Source organism: Heteronotia binoei, chromosome 9 (genome assembly GCF_032191835.1).
Source record: "Heteronotia binoei isolate CCM8104 ecotype False Entrance Well chromosome 9, APGP_CSIRO_Hbin_v1, whole genome shotgun sequence".
NCBI lineage: Eukaryota > Metazoa > Chordata > Lepidosauria > Squamata > Gekkonidae > Heteronotia > Heteronotia binoei.
The window spans coordinates 25,229,707-25,255,226 of NC_083231.1; the positions used below are offsets into that span (position 1 = coordinate 25,229,707).

Below are 25,520 nucleotides of genomic sequence, written 5' to 3' on the forward strand. Positions count from 1 at the left end.
ATTTTCATGTTTTGTGGCTCTCAAACATCTGACGTTTCTTTTTTGTGGCTCTTACATTAAGCACGTTTGGTCACCCCTGGTCTGGAGCAACAGAATGAAGTTTGAGTCCAGTGGCACCTTTAATACCAACAAAATTTAATTCTGGCTATACAGTTTCATGTGCATGAAATACAAAAGCTTGTACCCAGAATTAAACTTCATTGATGATAAAGGTGCCACTGGACGCAAACTTCGTTCTGTTGATTTTTAGCAGTGGGCTTTGTCAGTCAAGAAAGTGGCGCAAAGTGGTAAAGCTGCAGTATTGCAGTCAGAGCCCTCTGCTCACGACCTGAGTTTGATCCCAGCAGAAGCTGGGTTTTCAGGTAGCTGGCTCAAAGTTGATTCAGCCTTCCATTCTTCCGAGGTCAGTAAAATGAGTACCCAGCTTGCTGGGGGGAAAGTGTAGAGGACTGGGGAAGGCAATGGCAAACCACCCCGTAAAAAGTCTGCCGTGAAAACGTTGTGAAAGCAATGTCACCCCAGAGTTGAAAACGACCAGTGCTTCCACAGGGGACCTTTCCTTTCCTTTGTCAGTCAAAGAGCTGCTCATATTTTTTTAGATATTTTAGCTAGTGTTTGAAGAACGAACGGCCCTATGTTGGTGAAATGTGATGTTACCTTCATATTTCCTAAGGATTTTCCCTCTCCTTCAGAAATCTTAAGGCCCATGAAAGCCCAAATAAGTTATTTATTTGGCTAGCATGAAGCTGGTGGTTGGTTGTCTTTATAATGCTGGCCTGTTCTTACAGCAGGATCAGCTGTAAGTCTGAGTACTCTAGCAACTCCTCAGGCTGGCATAATTCAGGCTTCTCTGCAGAGCTCTGAAAAGCCCCATTTTGCTTCTCCCATTTATAGTTGCACACAGCTGTTTCGCCAGTCCCTTCACTGACTCCCAGACTGCCTCTTTAAAATGCTTTTAGCATCTCTCTTCCCAGCCGGAGAGAGCAGGAGCACTTTGAATCACTTCTGACTTTAGTTGTAAAGTGCACTTTGTTCTCCAAGAGATACCATAGACCCAGGAGAGTTTAAAGCAAAGTAATAGGCCTTTCTTTCTTTCTTTCTTTCTTTCTTTCTTTCTTTCTTTCTTTCTTTCTTTCTTTCTTTCTTTCTTTCTTTCTTTCTTTCTCTCTCTCTCTTTCTCTCTTTCTCTCTCTCTCTCTCTCTTTCTCTCTCTCTCTCTCTCTCTTTCTCTCTCTCTCTCTTTCTCTCTCTCTCTCTTTCTCTCTCTCTCTCTCTCATTAGTATTGGAAAAGAAACCAAGGTTTAGTGAACATGTGATCATTGTTCTATGGGCCATTCAAATTGCACAGCAGTCAGAGGTCTTCCAGGTGCTGCACAAATCAACATATCCAGAATGCACCATGCAAGCTTACAATCTAATGGTGTTTTGCATTTTTTTCCTAGTGAAATGAAATGGGATATTAATAATATTTGCAAGCTTTAATCAGTAGATTAAACAGGCTGGTTTTAATTAATGTTCTCTGCGAGTTAACAGTTTCGGGGGGGGGGGTGGTTCTGGCTCTTGTCTGCTATTGTAACAGGAAATGGGCAAAGGAAATATTAAAGCTAGCTTTTCCTTCTAAACAATGGACAGCTTTTGTTTAGCACATGGTAAATTGTTCCATTACATGGGTGTTGGAACTAAGGGCGAATTTTAAGGTCTAGCATCTGCTTTCTTAAAGCCCCCTTCTGTGATCTCACTGTGGTAAGGAAATAAATCACTGTACTTACATGAGTTGCTGAACTGTTTTATTGTAGCTAACTTTGAACTAAACAAAGACACTGAAAGCAAGAAAAGAGAACTGTCCAGGGGCTGGAGTTTTCCTCCAACTCGTAGTAAGGTTCCAGTTAACTCTCTACTATCCATTTTACTACACCCCTCCCTTTTTTACTTACACACCTTGGTTTAAACCAAACAACTGTTTTTACTGCTACAGAGATACAGCTTGCACTATTGGATATGGTATTCCTGCCTCCAAAACTCCTTTTCCTTCCCTAAGCCAGGGTTGCCAGCTGGTTTGGAAAATACCTGGAGATTTAGTGGATGGAGCCTGAGGAGGTTAGAGTTTGGGGAGGGAAGGGGAGGGACATCTATGAGGTGTAATGCCATAGAATCCATCTTCCACAGCAGCCATTTTATCAAGGTGAATTAATTTCTGTCACCTGGAGATCATTTGTAATCCCAGGAGAACTCCATCCACCACCTGGATGTTGGCAACCCTACCCAAAGCAAAGATTTGGACTGTTGTGTTGGGGCCTTGCTCAGTGTTCATTAAGAGTGTAGCTGTCATCTAGCCTCCTGGGTTTTCAAAGGACTGTCCTTTGGCGAAATGTGATTTAGAAGTAGTTAGCTCCTGTAGTCAAAGAGCCAATGTTCTGGAAGTGCTGTTTTCTTGCAGAATCTGGCCCAGCTGCAGTTCCTGGGAAGCAGACCTCTGGATGTGAAGCAAGGTTCTAAAGGCCACCTGCCTCACCAGGATGTGATTTCAGCCCACAAAGGCTGTGAGAGTTAGGGTTGCCAGATCTGTGTTGGAATATACATGGAGACTTTGGGGGAGGATCTGAGAGAGGGTGTGGTTTGTGGAGGGGAGGGGCCTCAGCATGACCCAATGCCACAGAGTCCATCCTTCCATGCAGCCATTTTCTCCAGGGGAGCTGATCTCTGCCAGCTGGAAATCAGTTGTAAAAGCGGGAGATCTCCAGGCCCCACCTGGAGGCTGGGAACCATAGGAGTTTAAAGAGATGGTCCTCTACAAAAAGCAATTCGAGCATAAGAGTGTGGGAGGAAGGATTTGCATCTGCCAAAAATTAGTATAGTGATACAAAAGGAATGGCTTAGCAATGCATCAAGGTCTTGAATTAGGTTGCCAGCCCCCAGGTCCCAGCAAGGGATCCCCCAGTTTCAGAGGCTCCCCTCTTCTGTGGACCAGCTGGCTGGTGGGGGAAACCCTTCCCCTAAACAGGGACACAGTGACATCACCCAGAAGTGATCTCATTGGGAATGCTCTGGTTTTGGGGGAAATTATGTAGCTTAAACCCTATTTAACCATAGAGTTTGCCCCAATACCAGAACGACCCGATGTGATGCGGTCACTTCCAGGTGACATCATTGTGCCGTCCAGCTCGAGAACATCCCCCAGATGGGTGAGGCGACATGGCAACCCTGTCCTAAATATGGTTGCCAGCTCCAGGTTGCAGGGCTGGCCATAGACTGTCTGGCACCCTAGATAAGGCTAACTTCTGGCGCACCCCCCCCCACACACACACACTGATAATGTCACCAAGTCACATGGGGTGCCCAATTTGGTGCCCTAGGCAATTGCCTAGTTTGCCTAGCGGCAGGGCGGCCCTGCCAGGTTGGAAATCTTAGGTATTCTGGGGGTGGGATCTAGGGAGGGGAGGAATTTAAACAACAAGAAGATGACGACTGCAGATTTATACCCTGCCCTTCTCTCTGAATCAGAGACTCAGAGTGGCTTACAATCTCCTTTATCTTCTTCCCCCACAACAGACACCCTGTGAGGTAGGTGGAGCTGAGAGGGCTCTCTGCCCTTTCAGGGACAACTCCTGTGATAGCAATGGCTGACCCAAGGCCATTCCAGCAGCTGCCAGTGGAGGAGTGGGGAATCAAACCCAGTTCTTGCAGATAGGAGTCCGCACACTTAACCACTACACCAATGGCTCTCAAGGTATAATGCCATAGGGGCCACCTTCTAGAGTAGTCATTTTCTCCAGGGGAATTATCTTTGTTGCCTGGAGATCAGTTGAAATCCCAGGAAGTTTCCAGTTATTACCTGGAGGTTAGCAGCACCCCTAGTCCTGAATGAGAGCTCAGTGGAACTTGCTTTCTATGTAGCCCCTGGCTGTTGTTTTTTCAACTGAGGCCTTTTGGCAATAAAATAGTTATTGGAACAAAAACAAGAAAAGCTTCACCCCTTTCTCCCTCTCCTCCCTCTCCCAGTTAAAAAATGAATAGGCCTCATGCTCCACATAGACTCCTCACAGTATGCAAATTAAGTAGTTGCATTTCTCCAATCTGAAGAACTGGGTTTGATTCCCCACTCTTTCTCATGAAGCCAGCTGGGTGACCTTGAGTCAGTCACAGTTCTCTCAGAACTCTCTCAGCCCCACCTACCTGATAGGGTATCTATTGTGGGGAGAGGAAGGGAAGATGATTTTAAGTTTCTCTGAGACTCCTTGAGGTAGTGAAGAGTGGGTATAAAAACTTACTTCCACTCCTTCCACTTCCTCTTCCTCTTCTTCAAAGTTCTTCTTCAGACTTCTTCAGAGCCCTTCTCCTTCTCCTCCCCCCCCCCCCCATAAAGCCTATATTCCCAAAGCTCTACACAGATAAATCTCTTTAACCTGATGCTCTGCTTTTGAGTCATTACTGCTATTGTCCAATTGGCATAAAAAATGGCAACTGCATGTTCCAATTCTCTTACTATTGCATGTGGTAGAATTTATCTCAAGTTATGGTATTGTCACATTCTTTCAGAGTGGGGACTTGTAGGCAGTGTTTCCTCTAAGCTGAGTTAGTGTGAGCTAGCTCACAATTTTTTAGCCTCCATCCCACACATTTTTGTCTTAGCTCAGGAGGGATGACCTCAGAGTACAGTAATTTATGCTGTAGCTCACAACTTTTAATGCCAGTAGCTCACAAAGTAGAATTTTTGCTCACAAGACTCTGCAGCTTAGAGGGAACATTGTTTGTAGGAGCATGGTGACATCTGACATGAGAAAATCTGCTAGCTATTGCAGGGGAAGCTTTGGCCAGCCTTCAGGTGCCACCTGGAAAGCTCCTGCTGTAAGAATTGATCTCCAGATGACAAAGATCAGTTCCCCTGGGAGACTGGCTACTTTGGAGGGTGAACTCTGTGGCACTGCATCCTGCTGAGGTCCCTCTCCATCCCAAACCCCACCCTCTCCAGGTATTTCCCAACCCAGAACTGGCAACCCTGGGAGAGCGAAATATTTGCGTTTCTGTTTTGAGCAGTAACTACACCTTTGGAGTGTCTGGTTTAGCTTATTCTAGAAGCCAGTTCTGTTCCTGTTTTCGTGTGCCAGCCCACACAAATCAGTAACTCTAGCTGTTAGTGTTTTTCACCAATTTCCAAGTGTTGATATCAATCTGAGAGAAAAGGGCAGTTCTGTATCATTCAAAATGACCCTCTGTCTTTCTCTTGGGTGATTATTGAAAGGAGCCCTCAATAACTGTGAAGTATTTTTCTCAAGAGTAATTCTGTCATAGTGAACGGCCTTGTGTTGGCAGCTTTTCTTCGATATGAAACTGTTGGAACATAAATGCACAGGGATTGCAATGTGGAGACCAGAATCCGCCCTTAGCTATTGAGATTTAACCTATTTTTGTAGCTTGATGAATGCTTCAGCGTCATTTTCTGTTTGTGTGTGTTTTTAAGCAGATAAGTGTGTCCACCTTAATGAAATTCCTTTGTTATGTATACTTAAAATTTGCAACAAAGGTTGATCTTTATGGTTGTACAGTAAACTGAGTTATAATAATACAGGGGCTGTCTTGCAGAACCGTTGTAAGATTATGTACAAGAGGCTCTTTGAGCATTTCAAGTGTGCCAGGTATTACTGTTCTGAATCACAAAAACACTCCGAGAAGTGTGCAAAGAGGGGCTTCGTTGCTAATCCCCATGTTCATCATGCTGAAAACGTGTCTTCTTTAAAAGTTGTCTTTCTGTCCTGAATGCTTTGACAGCACTCTTTATTGGCCGTCAGATAAATGAGTCTACCGTTGAAGGCATTGTGTGTTGAATTTAGGTTGACAGCGAGAAGTTGCAAGATTCCTTACATCAGCTGTTGTGCAATTCTCTTTTGTTCATTTTTTGCATTAATAGTAATAATCTTTAATTTGTATCCCGCCCTCCCCGCCAAAGCAGGCTCAGGGCGGCTCACATGGCATGACATAATATGCCACATTTCAACAGTTAAAACAAGGTGTTTACCAAACATATTGCAAATCATATTAAAACCATCTAATTAAAACCATCAAAGTAGTTGGTGCTAAAATCTCGGTGTTATCCATCTTACAATTTTTCCGTGGCGACGGTATTTCTTCTATAGTAAATTCCATATTAAGCAAAAGCCAGCTGGAAGAGGGTAGTCTTGCAGGCCTTGCGGAACTGGGTAAGGCTCCGCAAGGCCTTCACCTCCTCAGGTGGTTGGTTCCATCAGTGGGGAGCTATAATCGAGAAGGCCCTTTCCCTGGTGACTTTCAGTTTGGCCTCCTTCGGCCCGGGGACTGCCAAAAGATTTTGAGAACCAGATCGCAGTGCCCTCTGGGGGATGTATGGGAAGAGACAGGTCCTTGGCCATACAGGGCTTTAAAGGTGATAACCAGCACCTTGTAATGAATCCGATACACTATTGGCAGCCAGTGCAGTTCCCGCAGCCTCGGCTGTATGTGTCTCCCACCTAGGGATCCCCAACAGCAGTCTGGCTGCCGCGTTCTGCACTAGCGCCTGACCTTACGCGCCATTTTGAATGGCGCACCATCAAAGGCTAGTAGGGGGATTTCCCTTCCCAGACCGCCACGGCTCAGGCAAAGGACCTCTGCCTTTGCTGGATTCAACTTCAACCTACTCAGCCTGAGCCATCCTGCCACAGCTTGCAACACCAAATTTTCTGGGATGCAGTCAGGCTGGCCATCCATCAGTAGATAGATTTGGGTGTCATCAGCATACTGGTGACAACCCAACCCATACCTCCGGTCAATCTGGGCAAGGGGATGCATGTAGATGTTGAATAACTTCAGGAAGAGCACCGCCCCCTGTGGCACCCCACAATTAAGTGGGTGCATCTGGGACAGTTCACCCCCAATCGCCACCCTTTGCCCCCAACCATCAAGAAAAGAGGAAAGCCATTGCAAGGCTAACCCCTGAATCCCTGTGTCGGTGAGGCAGCGGGTCAGTAGCTGATGGTCGACCATATTGAATGCAGCCGATAGGTCTAACAGCATCAGCACCGCCAAGCCACCTTGATCCAGATGCCGCTGGAGGTCATCCACCAGGGTGGCCAGCACTGTCTCCATCCCATGACCTGGGTGAAAGCCGGACTGGTGGGGATCTAAGACAGAAGCATCATCCAGAAAACTCTGTAACTGTAACGCTACTGCCCTCTCAATAATTTTGCCCAAAAAAGGGTAAATTTGAGACCGGACCGTAATGTGCCAATTCGGCTGGATCTGATGCAGCCTTTTTCAGGAGAGGGCGGACCATGGCCTCTTTAAGAGGCGTTGGAAAAAGCCCTTCCAAGAGGGATCTATTTATGATGTCCTGTATAGAACATCTAAGCTCCCTATGGCAAGCTTTAATTAGCCAGGAGGGGCACGGGTCCAGATCACAAGTTGTTGGGCGTACAGTGGAGAGGATTCTGTCAACTTCCTCCAAGCTGTGCATGTTGAAGAGATCCAGAGTTAATCCAGAAGACAGGCATGGGGCCTTGAGTTCACATACTGTATCCAATGTGGCAGGAAGGTTGTGGCGGAGCAATGGGATCTTATCTGCAAAAAAATTCGCAAAAGCTCACAGCCTATCTCCAATTCCCTAGCATTTGGCCTGCCTTGCAGCAGTGTTGCAAGATTCCGAATTGTCCTAAACAATTGTGCTGGGCGCGAGTTTGCAGGCGCAATCTTGGCCGCAAAGTAAATCTTCTTTGTGGCTTTGACTGCTATCTCATAGGACCTCATAAACTCTCTATAAGATGTTCTAGTCGCTTCGTCTCAAGTATGCCACCATTGCCTCTCTAACCGTCTGAGCCTTTGTTTCAGCTCCCACAACTCCGGGGTATACCACGGAGCCAGCTTAACCAGAGGGCACTGAGGTGCAATCTCATCAATGGCTCTGGAGAGCCGGCCCTGCCAAGACTCAACCAGGTCATCAAGAGAATCACCAGGGGGCCAGGGATCTCGTAGAGCCCTTTGGAACTGCTCAGGGTCTATCAGACTCCGCGGGCAAACCAAAATAAGCTCGCCGCCCAAACAGGCTTGGGTTGGGACATCCACACGAGCCTTAAGGGCAAAGTGGTCTGACCATGGCACCGCCTCAGCAGTAATATTGTCCACCAAAACCCCGGTCACAAAGATCAGTTCTAACATATGCCCCGCCTGAGCGATGTAACAAATTGGGAGAGCCCCAGTGTCGCCATGGATGACACTAGGTCCATCACCTGACTGGAGGCCATGTCGTCAGCATGGACATTGAAGTTACCCAGGATCACAGGCCTTGGGTACTCCAATGCCCAGCCTGCTACAGCCTCCATCAAGGATGGTAAGGCGCTGACTGGTGCGTTGGGTGGACGGTACATCAGCCATATCGCCAACCCTTCCTCAAAGTCCCACGCCAGACTGGCACATTCAATATCATTGATCTCTGGGGCTGGGAGAGCCCGAAAGGAATAAGCCTCTCGTATGAATAGAGCCACCCCTTCCCCCCACCCGCTAGTCCGTGATTGGTGAAAGACTAGAGTATCCCGGGGAAGCCGTTTGAGAGAGGGCTACAGTCTTTCCCTCTCGCACCCAGGTCTCAGTCACGCAAGCCAGGTCCACGTCCTGCTCGAGCAGAAACTCTCGGAGGACTGAGGTCTTATTATTTATGGACCTGGCATTGCATAACACCAATGACGGAGGCGAGTAATTCAGCCTGACCCCACTACCTGTCACCATCGGGATGGGACACAGACTGGAAGGTGGCCGAGCACCATCTTGTCTCAGCCTCCTTCCCTTATATCGATGTCTGTTCCCACCGTCATATCTTCCCCTCCCCAGGAATACTGGAATTCCCAGACCGATCATCTCCCACTGGTCTCCGCTTCAGCCTCATAGCAAATGTAGAAGAGCACAGCTCACACCCTGCAGTTAACCACAGAACTGAATTGGTAGAATCCAAATGGCCCATACTAAACATTGGCTTACATCTAACCATATAGTGCCATAAATTTAAGGGCACAAGTATCTGGAAGAGACAGTGGCAGTTTCCATTGACTCTCCATTCCACTTGCAGCCCATTGGCTTTCCCCCCATTTTATCCTGGGTAGTCAGCAGATGCTTAGGAACAGTATATAGGAAATGTGGGGGTCCTGAGTGGTAGATAGAAAACACTGTCCTTTCTTCAGAAAATGTAACTGCTCATACATCTTCAGAATATTTAGGCAGAGGCTTCTGTGTGAGTGTTGTTTTATCCCAAAACCACCACCCACCTACCCCCAGTCCATGGAAAAATTGCTGGGGAGAGCTCTCTCAGCCCCACCCACCTCACAGGGTGTCTGTTGTGGGGGAGGAAGGTAAAGGAGTTTGTGAGCTGCTCTGAGACTCTGAAATTTGGAGTGGAGGGCAGGATGTAAATCCAGTGTTGTCTTCTTCTTATTGTTATTATTACTACATTGTAATATATAATGAAATAATTATACAACTCAACAACAACAAACACAAACCTTTATTGGCATATATCAGATTATAAATAAGGCAAAATAAGAGATACAGAAATAAAATGTCAGTCATATATAGCTATACATTGGACAATTGATCCTTGATTACCATACTCAAGAATAAAGCAACCTTTAACGGGCCACAGACTGGAACTGGTCCATGACCAGGGGTTGGGGACCCCTATGATAGAGTTCAGCATAACCCGATGCACCCCTGAATACCCCGGGGGGGGGGAGGCACAGTTGGTTGAGGTTTACCCCTCCTCTAGCCAGTCTCTGTGAGACATGCCAGGTTGGCCCTTTCATTTATTTATTTTATTTCCTGGGGGGGACAGAAGTGGCTTATGTCATTCTCCTGTCTCCCGTTTTATCTATAACCTAGCAAGGTAGGTTAAGCTGATAAAATGTCCAAGGTCACCCAGCAAGCTTCCATGACACTGGAGATTCAGACCTGCATTTCTTAGCTCTTATTACAACACTTCAAGAACTGCACCATGCTGGACAGCTGCTGTTTTTTATCTGTGGCTGACATAGCATTTAAGAGCAAGCTTTTATATCCCCGTGGGTTATTGTCATGATCACCAGCATCAACCTGGCCGGAAGGAAAACCAGAAGCCCACAAATATCTGCTTTGCCTCCCCCTTCCCTGGTGTGTTCTTCACCCATGACCATAGCTCTGCTCCTAAAATGATACTGACAGTGATGGGGACTTATTCCTGTATTGCCTCTGTAACTTCATTTTGACTCTTGCTAAGTTTCTGAGTTGCCTGGAAGGATGGCTGGTGGGCTGCTCCCAAGAGAATGTTTTCATTCATACTCTCCCAAGTTCTTATCTAGCTGACTTGTTTCCTCTGCCACTGAGTACCAGGTGCAAGATCTCTCAGTGTCTAGAATGTAGCCTTGATGATGCTATTCTTGATTTGAAGTCAACGATTAAGGTATAAGATGTTTAGTTTTAGCTCTGTATCTCATCTCAAGTTCTGGCTGGCTTTGGTGTATATGTTTAAGGCCCAGCAGATTGGAGCCTGCTATTTCTGTAAATTTCATGCTTCATCAAAGTCTCCTTGTGAGCAAACCTGGATCTTGCATATCGTTTTCTTGGGATTCCTGCAAACTCACGAGCTCCAAATTACTTCCAAGTTAGCATGTAAATCTTTTCTTCAGGTTATCTGTAATGCATTGTGCCATATTATGCAGCTATGCATGCAGTGCTGCAGATTATTAATATCAAAGTCCTCCCACATCCTTTCATTTTACTTCAAACCAGAACAAATCAAAATGAGAACTAGTTTGTGCAGTTTATGTACTAGAGTACAATAATCTGTCAAAATGAGAGTGAGTTTTGCTGAATTACCCACACATACACTGCAAACTACAGTTGTCTTCCTTCAGGTACAACCTGGAGTTCTCCTGCAGTTACAGGTGATCTGCAAATTATAGCAATTCTGTTCCCCCGGAGGAAGTGGCAGCTGTGGACTGTGGACTCTTTGGCATCACTGAGGTGCCTCCCTAGGCTCTGATCCCAAATCACCAGCAATTTCCCAAGCCAGAGTTGGCAGCCCTGTTGCTGAAGACCCCATTTTGCCCTCCTCACAGGTTTCATAGAGGTCCCTTGAACCCCTTAGCAGCAGAATTTTGAGAGGCTCAGTGAGCTGCAGCAAGAAGAGGGGGCAGGAAAGTCCTTCTCCACCAGCTTCAGTCTGCTGACAGGACCTTCCGTTAGGGCTGGTCCTGTCAGAGCAAAATTGGCTGATCCTATTTGCCTAGGGCGGCAAGCCAGGGGGCCGAAATGGGTGCCTCCCCAGTGCCCTAGGCAAATGCCTCGGCTTGCATACTGGCCAGCCAGCTTTGCTCTGCTCCCTTCTGGTTCCGGAAGGGAGATGAAACAAAGCCACTTGGCTTCGCTGTGCCTCCTTTCTGGAATTGGAAGGGAGGTGAAGGAAGCCAGCCAGCCAGCATGAAGCCAGCCGCCCAGGTGCCTTCTTCACCATACTTCGAAGGGAGGCCCCCTTGGGGGTGGAAGGGTGTGGGCCATGGGGTGCAGTGCCGTAGGGTGGCACCACAGAGAAGGGGGGCGGACTTGCCTTGAGTGCTGTGTGCTCTAAGGCCAGCCCTGTCTGCTGGTGGAGTTTTGGATCCAACCTGGTGCCTACAGCATTCACGAAACAAACCTTCATGTATTATCCTTTGACTCTCTGCTAACTTTGGTAAAGCTATACATGATAGATAGATAGATAGATAGATAGATAGATAGATAGATAGATAGATAGATAGATAGATAGATAGATAGATAGATAGATAGATAGATGAATTTATTGTCATTGTTCTCAACAAAAAGAGAGCAACGAAATGAGGTGCTCTTCCACAAACATACCAACACATCAAACACACATATTCATAAACCATTTAAATACATCTAAAACCATTAAACCATTTAAACCATTAAAACCATTTAAATACATCTAAAACGGATAAACATTCATAAAACCATTTAAACCATTTAAACCATTAAATAAACATTCATAAAACCATTAAACATTCATAAAACCATTAAAACCATTTAAACCATTAAATACATCTAAAACAGATAATCCTTCATAACCCTGCATTTAACCTAACCACAGCACTTGGATAGAAACTGTCCTTAAATCTGTTTGTCCTAGCCTGTGTTCCAGAGCAGTCAGAATTCTGTTACCATTTATCTTTTGATGCGTTGTTCAAAGGAGAAGGGGGGAGGGAGAATGCCTAATTAAATCTAATGGACTTCTGGTACACATTTATTGGAATATTGACATTTTATCAGCAATTAGACTGTGTTCCTCATCTCATTATCCTGTTAGCTTCGCTTTTTTAAAATCACTTTATCTTTCGGATGAGGAAAGGCTGCTGCTTCTGCATTTTAAGTTGTTTGCGCTTGAGAGAGAGAATACAAGAAAAGAATAAAGAACATTAACAGCCAGTGTTGCACAAACAGGCCTTTTGAATCTATAGGTATGTTGTCCAGGAACTGCTACCAGGCACTATGAATTGAAGTGTCTTAGGCAGTACCAGAACTTCTCTGTAACGCTGCAGATGATATCTGTGTTTGGGGAGAAGAGGAATCTCAGTGGGGATATAATGCCACCTCCCAAAGTGGCCATTTTCCCATGGGGAACAGATCTCTGTCACCTGGAGATCAGTCATATAATACCAGGAGGTTTCCAGTCACCACCTGGAGATTGGGAGCCCTAACTTTATGTTCATTTTAGTGCAAAACTGTAATGGAGGTTATTTAAAGGTTATTTTTACTGTTGCTTTATTAGTTAAGTATCTGATGTTTTGGATTTATGTAAAAATTGTATTCAGTATGTGAGCCCTCTAATGCACTGTGAAAATGCAAAAAGGGAGTTTAAAATAAATACATAGTTCACATTTTGCTCAACTTGAATGCCACACAGTTTAGATTCAGACTACGCAAACAGCAGACAATGTTGTAAAAATGCAGGGCTTATTTTGTAACAGGAACTCCTTTGCATATTAGGCCACATACCCCTGACCTCATAGGAGGCCCTGTAAGAAGAGCCCTGTAAGCTCTTGGAGAATTGGCTACATCAGAGGGTGTGGCCTAATATGCAAAGAAGTTCCTGCTACAAAAAAAGCCCTGTAAAAATGTACTTGAATGTTCCTAGTCTAGTCTTCTCCCTGGATCAGTATTTATTCATACAGACCCCTTGTTGTTTGTTGTCCTAAGTGGTGTGGTCCAGAAATCAGTTTTTCATACTGAAATGTACAGAGGCAGCAGACTTCTGAATACGAGTGCTGGGAGGCTGCAGCAAGGGAGGGACTTAGCCTCTATGCCCTGCTTGTTTGGCCTTCCAGGTTGGCCACTGTGTGAAACAGCATGTCGGGGCTAGATGGACCATTGTTCTGATCCAACAAACCCTTCTTAAGAACTGTGCCTATTCCTTTCTCATTTAGGTGGATTCTGGCAATAGAAGGATCATGTTATCTCTTTCTATGACTGATAAAACTTGGGTTGCCAGCCTCCAGGAGAGGCCTGGGGATCTCCCACTTTTACAACTGATCTCCAGCTGGCCGAGCTCAGCCCCCCTGGAGAAAATGGCTGCTTTGAAAGGTGGATTCTGTAGCATTGTACCATGCTGAGGCCCCTCCCCTCCCCAAACCCCACCCTCTCCTGGATCCACCCCCAAAGTCTCCAGGTATTCTCAACACAGACCTGGCAGCCCTAGATAAAACATGAATTAGACCTATATCAAAGAAGGTTTCTCTAGGTTTGGCTAAAACAGACATTTATCAGAAGGGATTCATGGTGAACTGGGTACGTTCTGTGGGGCTTTGGAGTAGGGTTAACAACTTCAAGGTGAGGTCTGGAGTTCTCCTGAAATTATAGCTAATCTCCAGACTACAGAGATCAGGTCCTCTTGAGAAAATGGCAGCCTCAGAGCGTGCACTCTGGAATAGCATAGAGTCTAAGAGAAATAGAAGTCCCAGGAGGGTAGATGCAGTAGCTACAGTAGCTAAAAATTCTGCTTCTCCTGCAGTATTCCATAGAGATTAGGGTAAACTAATTGTTGCTTGTAAAGGCACTAAAACTCAGAGGCCAGTTGGGAATTGAGAGAGGGATGAACCTGCTGTTGGGTGGATTCTTTCTGTGGTTCTTCCCTAGCACTTTGAAAAACCTGAAGATTTTAAGAGCTTTTTAGAGGAATGGTACACTCTTTTAATCTGGGATGGTCATCCTCTTCCACTGAGCATGCAGCTTCAGGAGAGATGCACATGGGAGGGGACACCCAGCTAGCCAGCCAGATCAACAAAATCAATGCTGGCAATTAACGGGGTGACAGATGTTGCATCCAGATCACCCTCATATCCAGGAGTCTGCAAAAATGTTATGCATTTGTGACAGATTTTTGCAGCCATTCAAATGGTGGTCTAGCTTCTTATATTTTAGAAATCTGCATAGAACTAACAAGTTAAGAAGCAGAATGAGATACAGCCAGTTATACTAGCACAAATGTTTAGAAACAAAGAGCTCGTGTGTCATACAGAACACATGCATACAGAAGGTGACGCAAGGTGGGAGAAAAAGGCAGGGGGAGAATGATAGGAGGAGGGAAATTTCAATTTAAAAATTGAATTTTGTTGGAAGTGACCTCACAGGAAGGGGAGGAGTTGGAAGATCTGAATTTTGATCTGGGTGTTACATCACAGGATGGGACATCACACACTCAACTCTATTCTCAAAGTCCGCCTGTCCCAAGCACCAATGTCACAGATCCATGAATTTCCCAAGCAATTTGCAAGTGAGGCTATGGGAGATTAAAACTGACATGGAGGTTTTCCAGCAGCATTCATGGGAAAAGGTGGACTTGTGCTGAAACAATATGCACAGTTGTGCTAAACCTGGTTTGAGTGTCTTAGATCCCCCCCCTTAAATTTTAAACAGTGTATAGGAAGTTAATTCCTTATTAGCTTTGAATTTTTACAAGTATTATTCCATTAAAAATAATCAGATCATGATCTCTTTAGGGCACTGGAAACTTTTCCAGGAAAGTTTGCAATTTGTATTTTTTTTGGAAGACTCATATTGTTGACATTGACTTGACTGTCCCAATGCAGACCAGTTAAGAAAGTGAACGCATTTTCCTTTTTTTTCAAACACATCTAAGAGCCTGATCATGATGACTTCACATCTAGTTAGGCACAATGCCGATCTAAGCACAGTGAAACACTTCTAAGCGTATTGATTTAAACAGATTTTAAAAGGTGTAACTCTGTTTAGGATTGTGTTGCTAGATTATGTGACTAGATCATGACGCACCAGTCTAAAGCTGTGATTCTGGATGAATTTCTTTCCCTTGCAAGCAAACCAGAACAGGAGCAGTAATCCCTCCTTCCTAGCTATGTTTTTGTTGTTGTTGTGTGTGTTTTAGCTCAGTTTTAATTGTTTTAATGATGTGTTTTTGTTTGGATTTTACATTTTTTAAAAGACTATTATACAGGGCTTTTTATGTAGCAGGAACTCCTTTGCAAATCAGGCCACACACCCCTGATGTAGCCAATCCTCCAAGAGCTGATAGGGCTGTGAGTTATAGGGCCTGCCATAAGCTCCAGGAGGATTGGCTACATCAAGGGGGTGCGGCCTAACATGCAAAGGCATTCCTGCTACAAAAAATGCTCTGTTATTATATATGTTTTTGTTAGCTGTCTTGGGGGGGGGGTCCAAAGTAGAGTAGAAAGGTGGGGTATGAATTTGGGACATAAATAAAATGCTGGTGGGTACAATTCATTTCCTTCTCAATCCCCAGCCAAATAAAAAAGAATAAAAAAGGACAAGTGACTTCATCAGAGCAGGTTTCCCTGCATGAGCAATAGGAGCAGATCAAGGAGCAGATATGAAGAATTTACCAATAGTCATAGTATAGTATTGCCAGGTTCAACTCAGGAAATATCTAGGGATTTTAGGGGTGCAGCCAGGAGACTTTGAGGGGTGGAGCAAGGTTGTGACAAGCATGACTGAATTCTGAAGGGAGTTCCGGCCATAACATTTAAGGAGACAGCACTTCTTTTAAATGACTTCCCTTCTTTGGAAATCATGGACGATGGGGGCACCTTCTATGGGGACCCTCTGGTCCAATATTCTTGAACTGGGGGCGGGGGTGAGGAGAGGCACCAGTTGCTATGCTGAAAATTTGGTGCCTCTCCTCAAAAAACAGCTCCGCAGAGCCCCAGATACCTGTGGATTGATTCTCCATTATACCCTGTGGGGACCAGTCTCCATAGGGCCCAGTAGACAGTTAACACACACACACACTGCTTTCTGATAACCCTGAATTGGGTTGAAGGCCTCCAAACTGGGGGGGATCCCCTGCCCTCAACTGGGGATTGGCGACCCTATTGTAGTAGCATTAGCAGCTTGTGCGTGCATGGGGAGCAATCATACATCATTTGCTGGAACGGGGTGATAGTCTTTATTGAATACTTTCCTAAAGGTGCTTTTTTATTCCTTTGCTTTATTGAAACACAAATGGCCTTTTTTTTTTTTTTTACGAAGATGAATCTTTATCAGTGTAATTCCTTGACATATTCAGAGTGCTTTGGGATTTGCAGTCTGTTGTACTACTAAAACTTTGAAAAATTATCACTGATGGCATGGAACAAACATCCTAATGAGTACAGGGAATGTTTTACCAAATAAACTGTTGTTCTAAATAGCTGCTTACTGCTATGTAGTGAAGCAAGGCTGCTGTAGCATCCTGCCAGTCTCTCTGTGGCAATGTTCCCAGGCAATTATATCTTTGTGCCGGCCAGCCTTTTCATGTGCCTAACCAAGCTGGGAAGGGAAAACAACGCAAAGTAGATTAGATATGACTTAACGAAGCTGTAGTGAAAACAATTACTGCCTGTCCCTTTTGGTGAAAATTTGCTTGGGCCTATTAAAATAAATACCAAGAATTGCACAATCTGTTTTCACTAGTTAGGGAAATTAACACGGATCATTGCAAATTTGTTGGGTGTGTATATATATCTGTATGTTTTTCCACAAGTGTTCTTGGGTTACACACCTAGAATCTTCTTTTTAAGGTTTTCCTGATGTGCTCTGTGTTTTTAAGGCTGAATTCCAGATGTTTTCCCTTTCCCTCCCTTCCATTCAAAGAACTTTTCACCCACAGTGAATTTTTCACCCACATGAAAAATTGTCTGGGATTTTGCTAGTATGAGTAATCAGTGATACTGTTGTGTACAGATTAGGATTGCCAAATCCGACTCAAGAAATATCTGAGGATTTTTGGGGTGGAGCCAGGAGCAAGGGTGTGACGAGCATGACTGAACTCCAAAGGGAGTTCTGGCAGTCACATTTAAAGGGACCGCATGCCTTCCCCCCATTTGGAAACAATGAAGGCTAGGGGCACCTTTTGGGAGGCCCCATGAAGTTTATATGGTACAGCCTTGCCTTGTGTCACTGATATTTATCAGAACATAATTTTCACTTGGCTGTATATTGATTAATATTAATATAGTGATAATTCAGCCTATATGCAACATTTATGCTTGACCACTGAAGAAGGCTGATAGGCCAAACGCATCTGTTTTGGAGTTACATAAGGTCCTAATTATGATGATGATGATGATGATATTGGATTTATATCCCGCCCTCCACTCCCAATCTCAGAGCGGTTCACAATCTCCTTTACCTTCATCCCCCACAACAGACACCCTGTGAAGTGGGTGGGGCTGAGAGGACTCTCACAGCAGCTGCCCTTTCAAGGACAACCTCTGCCAGAACTTTGGATAACCCAAGGCCATTCCAGCAGTTGCAAGTGGAGGAGTGGGGAATCAAACCCGGTTCTCCCAGATAAGAGTCCGCACGCTTAACCACTACACCATACTGGCTCTCATGCATATGCATATTACATGATTTGTAATCCTTATTGAGGCTATATTTGGGCCTATCATTTTTAAAAAAATATTTGTAATAAATACATGTCTTTTTGATAATTTGTAATATTTCAATCAATCAATCACATCTTTATTGGCATAACTAAAAGAGATATACAGAGACTTGCCAATGAAACAACAATTAGATCAAAGCATAAAAGGCTAAAATAAGGTTAAGATCACAATAAAACCTGCTTAGAATAATTTTTGACAATTTCAGCCAAGAATTTGGCAACAGCTTTTGTGATATCAATTATGTTGTCGTTTAGTAGGAAACAGCAATCAATCCTATTTTCTTGAATGTAGGACAGTAAGGAAAGACTATCTAAGGGTGCGTTCAGACGCTCCTTTAGTTCCGACATAGGCACGTTTCGCATTCGGATTTCCTGAGCACATTCAGACTTCCACATCTGTTACTCAGCAGTAACTCGTAGTCATCCCGACTTGCCCCAGATTGATCTTGCCGCAATTTGACCCCAGAGAAAGTCCGGTCCTTCCTACTTGGGGCAGCATACAATTGGGTTATTTCTGTCTGAACGGCTCATCCACGATGCAGCCGGTTTGCACTTCCCTCAAACTGCAACCGTTTCTGGTGCCATTATTATCAGACAAATGCATGCATGTGCGTGACCACATAACCGTTTAGCAGAGTTTTGCATTTTTCCTGTCAATACGGGGTACATGGGAGCAGAATCTTTCTTTTTTAGAGGAACTGGAATATAATATCCCCATTATGTGGGATCTCCATGTGTCAGCGTCAAGTCCCACTTCTCCCTGAAAGTAGTTCTCTGCTGATTGGCAGGTTGAATGAGTCTGGCTAGGCTTTTCTCCCCCCTCCCCTCTCGAGGATCCCTTCCCACAACAGCTGTTTTTCAACTGCACGAAATGCATTGCGACTACCTCGGGCTTCCCCCCCAAAAAAAACACATGCACTGAAATTGTCATTCTCCAGGAAATGCTGCAGCTTCCCCACGCACTCTCTTCCAAAAGTTTAACTGCATCCTTCAGCTCGCCCTGTAATAAAAGAGCATCATCCAGATTCAACTCTCTCTTTTAAAAAAAGTTTTGGAAAGGGCTGCTTTTCTTTCTTGGAAAGTGATCGGTCATCAACAATAGCACTAATAATGGGAGGGGGGAAGGCTTGCAGGAGGCGTGGAAAGCAAGAAAGCCCTCCTCGCTGCCCGAGGTCCAAACCCAAGTCCTTTTCCCTCGCCATCCATCTACAAATGTCTTGAGTTCTAGAGCAACCATATCGACAAAGAGATCGCAACCCCCTGCGGGAGGTGTGTGGGGTGTGTATGTGTGTGTGTGTGTTGGGAGGAGGGGAAGAAAAAGGCAATCGGGATATCTTCATCCCCCCCCCCAAGTGTGTGCGTGTGTTTGCTTCTCTCTGCACTCCAGTTTTTGGCGGAACTTGTTATTTCAAACAAGCACATGCCCACAGGAAGAAGCGATACAGGTCTGCGATGTCTGATCGTTCAAATACGGGACCAGTGCGGGACCGCTCTCTTTCAAGAAGGGTCGTCTGATCAGAAATGTGCCGATTCAAAATTGGGCAGTTCAAATTGGAGCGTGATGCATCCGCTTTTAGTGTAACGTCTGACCACACCCTAGCATAACCTTCTGGAGATTAATATACAGTTGGCAGTTCAATAAAATATGCTGGATGGAATTCGGCAAGCTTTACCCGCATAGACAATGTCTCTCGCTAAAGGGGACTTGAAGAAATCTCCCATAGAGAACATTGGAGGGAGCAACATGCAGTTATTGGGAGACTGGAACTTACTAAAAACTGTTTCCAATCACTTATAGAGACAGCAACTTGCCCACTTATCTCTAAGGATAATCCAATCCAAAATGAACATAAACGTTTTACTATGGGAAACTCCCTTACTGAGACAAATTTAACTCAGCCTCCCAGTGAGTAGGCATAGAAACATTCAGATAAACCAGGTTTTTAAAATGCCAAATCCTCACCCGACCTTCTTTTTTTGACTCATTCAGCATGGACACAATGACGGCCCAGCCTGAGACACAGTCCTTGCAACGCAACGGCGGTATCTTCAATGATTCCCAGACGTCATTGGATCAGATAGCAAAGATAGAGTGACTAACAAAGGAAACAGGAACTGGGGATTTACGATGTGTTTCCTGGAATATAGCAGGATGGAGAAACAAACTGTCTGATTTAGATTTTATTAATTTCCTAAAATCTTTTGATTGTATCTTTTTTATAGGAAACATGGTCTACAGAAATGCTAAACTTTGCAGATTTTAGAGTTTTTAATCTTCCTGCTTACAGAATTCACTCAAAAGCCGATGTAAAGCGGGTCTAGCAATTTTGGTGAAATCCCATTTACAAGTCAGTTTGTAATATTTATGTTGTATATTTAAGTTTCAAGTTTATTTCAATTTATATCCCGCCCTTCCCGCTGAAATGGCTCAGGGCGGCTCACAACACATAAAATCTGACAAATTTTGAATTTAAAACATCTTACACAGTTAAAACAGTAAAATAATAAAACATATAACAGCGGTCTATCAACACTACACTCAAGTTTCCAATGCCAGTTAGTTATAAGCCAGCCGGAAGAGGGCTGTCTTACAGGCCCTGCGGAACTGGCCAATTGATTTTACATGCCCCCCCCCCCCTAATTTGTATACATTTAATCTTTCAGGTTCTTAATTTGTTGTTTTTCTTGGGGGGTTAAGTTTTTGTTTCCCTCTTTTTTCCCCTGTTGTTGGGCTAGGTGGACCATTATTCTAATCTAGAAAAGCCCTTCCCATGTTCTTAAAATTCAAAGAGGCCAATAAAGACAGAGCTGCTAGGGGAAGTCTTTCTATTGGGGGACCAACCACTTCCTAGATAAAGGGTACACAACTCAATGCACTCAGGTCCACTAATTAAATTTTACTAATTCATTAAGCCCACATTGTTACCTTAAACACCAGAAAGCTCTTTTGTTACAGTTTTAACTTGATTTCACAGAAACCTATGAAGTTGAGATTAGGTTGAGAGAGAAAGCCCCTGACTCAAGATCACCCACTGAATCATGGGTAAAGTTCACCAAACAGGGGCTTGAGCCTGGGTCTTCCAGGTCTGAAGACAACCTCTACACCATATGGAGGAGGGGGAACAATAGTTGCAAACAGGAGGAGAGTTGTGCAGCTTAGCTGGGACCTTGTGTCGTAGTAATTTGGATGATTAAAACACTGGGAGGTTACTCTCAATGATCATAAAAGCTGTGCAGGACAGTCTAGTTCAATTTCCTTATTAAACCAGGAAGAATCCATGATCCCTTGAAGTTTGGTAGCATTCCTTTAGATAAACGGCTTATCAGCTGGAGACATGAGGTCCTCTCCTTAATGATGAATTGCTTCATTCATTTCAAGGCACTGCATAACTATTCACACACCGTTGGGCTCAAGGCTAATTTCCCTTATTAGGATTGCATTCGCCACAACAGAGTGCTGTACAGCAAAGTCCTTTTATCTTCCCAAAGCAGACAGAAACATTTAAAAGAAAAGACTTCTTCCAGTTCCAGTCACAATTGTACAACTGTATTTCAGTTTGAAATGCCTATAAAGCCCGGGAATGCAACTGCATGCCTGAAAATCTTAGAACATTTGCACAAAATAGCCCAATCTAATTATCGAAATCGTATGTTTCTCCACTCAAGAAAGTAAGATTCCATCACTATTAATGCCAACACAGAACTATAATTATTATGGAAAGCAGCTTTTTGTCTATTTAACATTATCAGCAATAAAGCCTAATGGGACATATCCAGGCTCGCATTTTGTCTTTGCTACTTTGGACAATCTTTTTGTTTCTTCATCTCCTTTTCCTCCTCTCTTTCTCTCTCACTGTTTCCCTCAATTTTCTTTGTTTTCTCTACTCTTAATGTATGGAGCCAATTTTGTTTATTATTGCAACATTGGATTTGTGGCATATGATACAATAAGGCTTTCTGGGATGGGGGTTTTGTTATAATTCCCAGTTTTTCCATGTATCCCTGCTTCAGTTGTATGCCTTTTGTATGGAATTACTGTAAACAGCTAAATCTAAGGTGGCAAATATTTGTGAGATTTAGCAAGATCTAATGCATGATCTTCCTCTACGAGAAGGTGCTGTGTTCATGTGGCTCCCTGGGAACCTGACATAATTCTCTTGAAAACATCTGTAGAGAGATATTACAAGAAATGGGATACTGGCGCATGTCTCTCATTTCCCCCTCCAGCCCTTCCGTAACATGATCTGAGTACTAGGTCTTGAGTAGCTTTGGGGTATAGAGAGTCTGAAAGTTGGAAGGGAATATGGGAAGCATGAAAAAATCTCCCATTCCCTGTAATGACTTGGTATGTTGCTTCTATACACATGGAGAGCAAAAGAGCTTAACTGAGCCCTATAGAGGTCCCTCTGGGGCAAGCATTGCACCCTCACTAGGCTGAAGGCTGGGGATTTTCCTTTTAATAGGTTTTGTTGTTGTTCAGTCACACAGTCGATTCTGACGCTTTGCGACCCCAAGGACCAAGTCATGCCAGGCCCTCCTGTTTTCCACCATCCTCCAGAGTCTGCTCAAATTTGTGTTAGTTACATCAGTAATGCTGTACAGCCATCTCATCTTTTGCCGTCCCTCTCTTATTTTGCCTTCTGTCTTTTAGGAGATGTCATTTAATGGAGTGCATAGATTTTATTCTGTTTCTTCTCTCATTTTCATCTCTCTCAAGCCATTGCATTGCTCAGTGCTCTACTGCTTCCCCTTGTGCATAAGTACACACCAACACAAGCAAGACCATTGTATGCACTCTGTGTGGGGTGGTGGTTTAATAGAATCCTAGCAGGTAGGCAGGCCTGAATAAAGCCAGACTAGAGGCATTGCAGAGAACGGAGGAAGAACAAACTGCTGAGGTTTCTTCTATTTTAATGGAGGTTTGCTGCCTCCAGGATGGCACAGCCCGCTTCCCATGTATCCAGGGAGTCGGAGTATGACCTAAGACAGGTGATGTTGACTTTAAGCAGCATTTATTCATAACATTGGGGACTTGAGCCCTTGTAGCTGTATCAGAAGAAAAAGATATTGAATTTATATCCCGCCCTCCACTCCAAATTTCAGAGTCCTAGAGCGGCTCACAATCTCCTTTATCTTCCTCCCCCACAACAGACACACTGTGAGGTGGTTGGGGCTGAAAGGACTCTCACAGCAGCTGCCCTTTCAAGGACAACCTCTGCCAGAGCTTTGGCTAACCCAAGGCCATTCCAGCAGCTGCAAGTGGAGGAGTGGGGAATCAAACTCGGTTCTCCCAGATAAGAGTTTGCACACTTAACCACTACACCAAACAGACTCACCTAGATATAAATTGCCGGCTGTTTCTAACATATAGATGATTTAATTGCTTAAGTTGCTGCCTACTGGTAATTTTTTCATCTTTAACTTTTCTTAGGACCGCCGCAGAGAACAGCTTCTCCGAAGCAAGACCACGAAGACAGAAAGCACGAAAAAGTCACAGACAAAGGAAGTGAGAGTGGAACTTCCTGTAACGAGTTGTCCACTTCAAGTTGTGATAGCCACTCTGAACCAAGCACGCCCCAGGAAAATGCGGCTACCACCCAGCCAGCTGCTGGACATCAGCCAAGCACTCTAACTTTGGATCGGCCCTCTAAGAAGGCCCCTGTACAGTGGATGGCGCCCCCAGACAAGCGCAGGAATAGTGAACTTTTTCAAACTCTCATTAGCAAGTCCAGAGAAACAAACCTTTCCAAAAAGAAGGTCTGTGAGAAGCTGAGTGCTGAAGAAGAGATGCAGAAATGTATTCAGGACTTCAAAAAAATCCATATTCCGGATTATTTCCCAGAGCGCAAGCGCCCTTGGCAGTCTGAACTGTTACAGAAATACGGGCTATAGTCTTTTCAGTATTTCTTGACATATCAATGGTGCGTTTAGTGTCTATTAAGTTGCCACTTTATTACTGAAGTACTTCTTTCTGGTCCACTCTGAGCGAGGTAGACCGAGTTGTCCTCTGATTCATTGTTGCTGCTTCATTCTCTACATGAACACTGGGTGTCAGATGGGTTGATTTCTTGTTCTTTTTTTCTTTTTCTTTAAAAAATTGGAAATCATGAAACAAAAGCATTATGGATCATTTTATAATAGGTAAAAATGTGCATGATAAGACATTTTTGGTTTTTGACCTTCCCATTCATGAAACAAATATATCCATCAGGTCATTTGTCATCCTTTGTCCACATTAGTGGTGATGCAGAATTCCAGCGGATGAAGAAGAAGGGAGCTTGTGATGACGGAATCAAAATCCAAACACTTTTAAAAAATGTTAATGCAATAAAGCAAATGTCTGTTTTGCATGAGCACTACAGTGACAACTGAACCACGCAAGAAAAAAAAAAGGGGGGGGAGGTGTTGTCTGCTGCTTTGGATAAATATTTTTGTTCAGTACCCAAGGCTCTAAATGTACGTCTTTGGGACCGAGCTTTGTGAGGATTTGTGTGTGGCTGTGTGTTGTTTTGTAAGGATGGTGTAAATATGCCTTTATGCTATTTTATGGCTGCGCCAACATTCACCTGCTCGTGTTCATCGGGACTATTTTGTGTGAAACGCAAAACTATCAGCAGCTTGTGAAAACTGGTTTGATAGTCTGAAAATTTCTGTTTTCATGTTAGTCAAGAAAGTTGGGGGTGGGGGGTGGGGATTTTTAGACGAAGACCATAACATATTTGTTCAGAGGGGCCTACTATTAGATTTTCTTAGTTAATGGCTCTTCTCTTATTGTCTGGGTTGTCAAGTGGGTTTTTAAGAAGAATTTTTGTGGTGTTTTTGCTTCTGCTTCATTATCACATCACAAACTAACATGTTTCAGCAGAAAAATGAATAATGTTTGGGGGGCTATGTGAGTTTTAATTAATATGTTCAATAGAGATTCAGCATGATTGAAAAGAACAGCATTATTGATTACTGCTCAGTATGGTAGCGATAAAATCTCAGACAGGATCGCACAGAGAGTATTTTAGTTGACAAAGGAAAACGATACTTCTGACAACTGTTGGGAAATTTACTGTTAAAATATCAAATTTAAGATGTCATTAATAAGACACGTCAGACAAAAACTGTTTTTCCAGTGTACAAAAAAGAGAATATTTATTCATAATGTCATAAAAATGATCTGGTAAAAACAAGCATGTTTGGATGGCTGATGAATTTTCAGGAATTTATGAAATGTTGTGTATTATGTTTTTTATATATAACCGTTTGCCTTCTTAACCCCATTGGCTTCTGATTTTCCTTACAACTTTGCTAATTAGACAAACGTAGGTCAGTTTCACTTGGTGCCATTGATCAGTCTAGAACTTGGTCATGAAAAAAAATATTCAGATCATATTACAATTGTTTTTCTTTCTTTTTTACCATTCTGCAGTTTATGTATCACGCTGTACATGTACCTCAGGACCAAACTCAATTAGACTAGTGTCTCTGGGTTCACCTCAGCAAAGCACTGCCATTTTAAAGACTGAATTCCCACTCGGGAATCCTGCCTTCCACCTCCTGAGCTGCTTTCCAGTGTGAAACTACTTT

The 25,520-nt window shown here is 43.9% G+C and overlaps 1 protein-coding gene across 1 annotated transcript in view; it reads left to right on the forward strand.

The window, feature by feature from the left end:
• KCTD8 (potassium channel tetramerization domain containing 8) overlaps positions 1 to 24,632 on the forward strand; it is a 113,659-nt gene extending 89,027 nt beyond the window's left edge. Inside the window, exon 2 of the mRNA XM_060246318.1 lies at positions 23,377 to 24,632. Coding sequence (XP_060102301.1) covers positions 23,377 to 23,837 — 461 coding nt within the window. The 3' untranslated portion in view covers positions 23,838 to 24,632. The remainder of the gene's footprint in view (positions 1 to 23,376) is intronic.
• Positions 24,633 to 25,520: the final 888 nt, after the last annotated feature.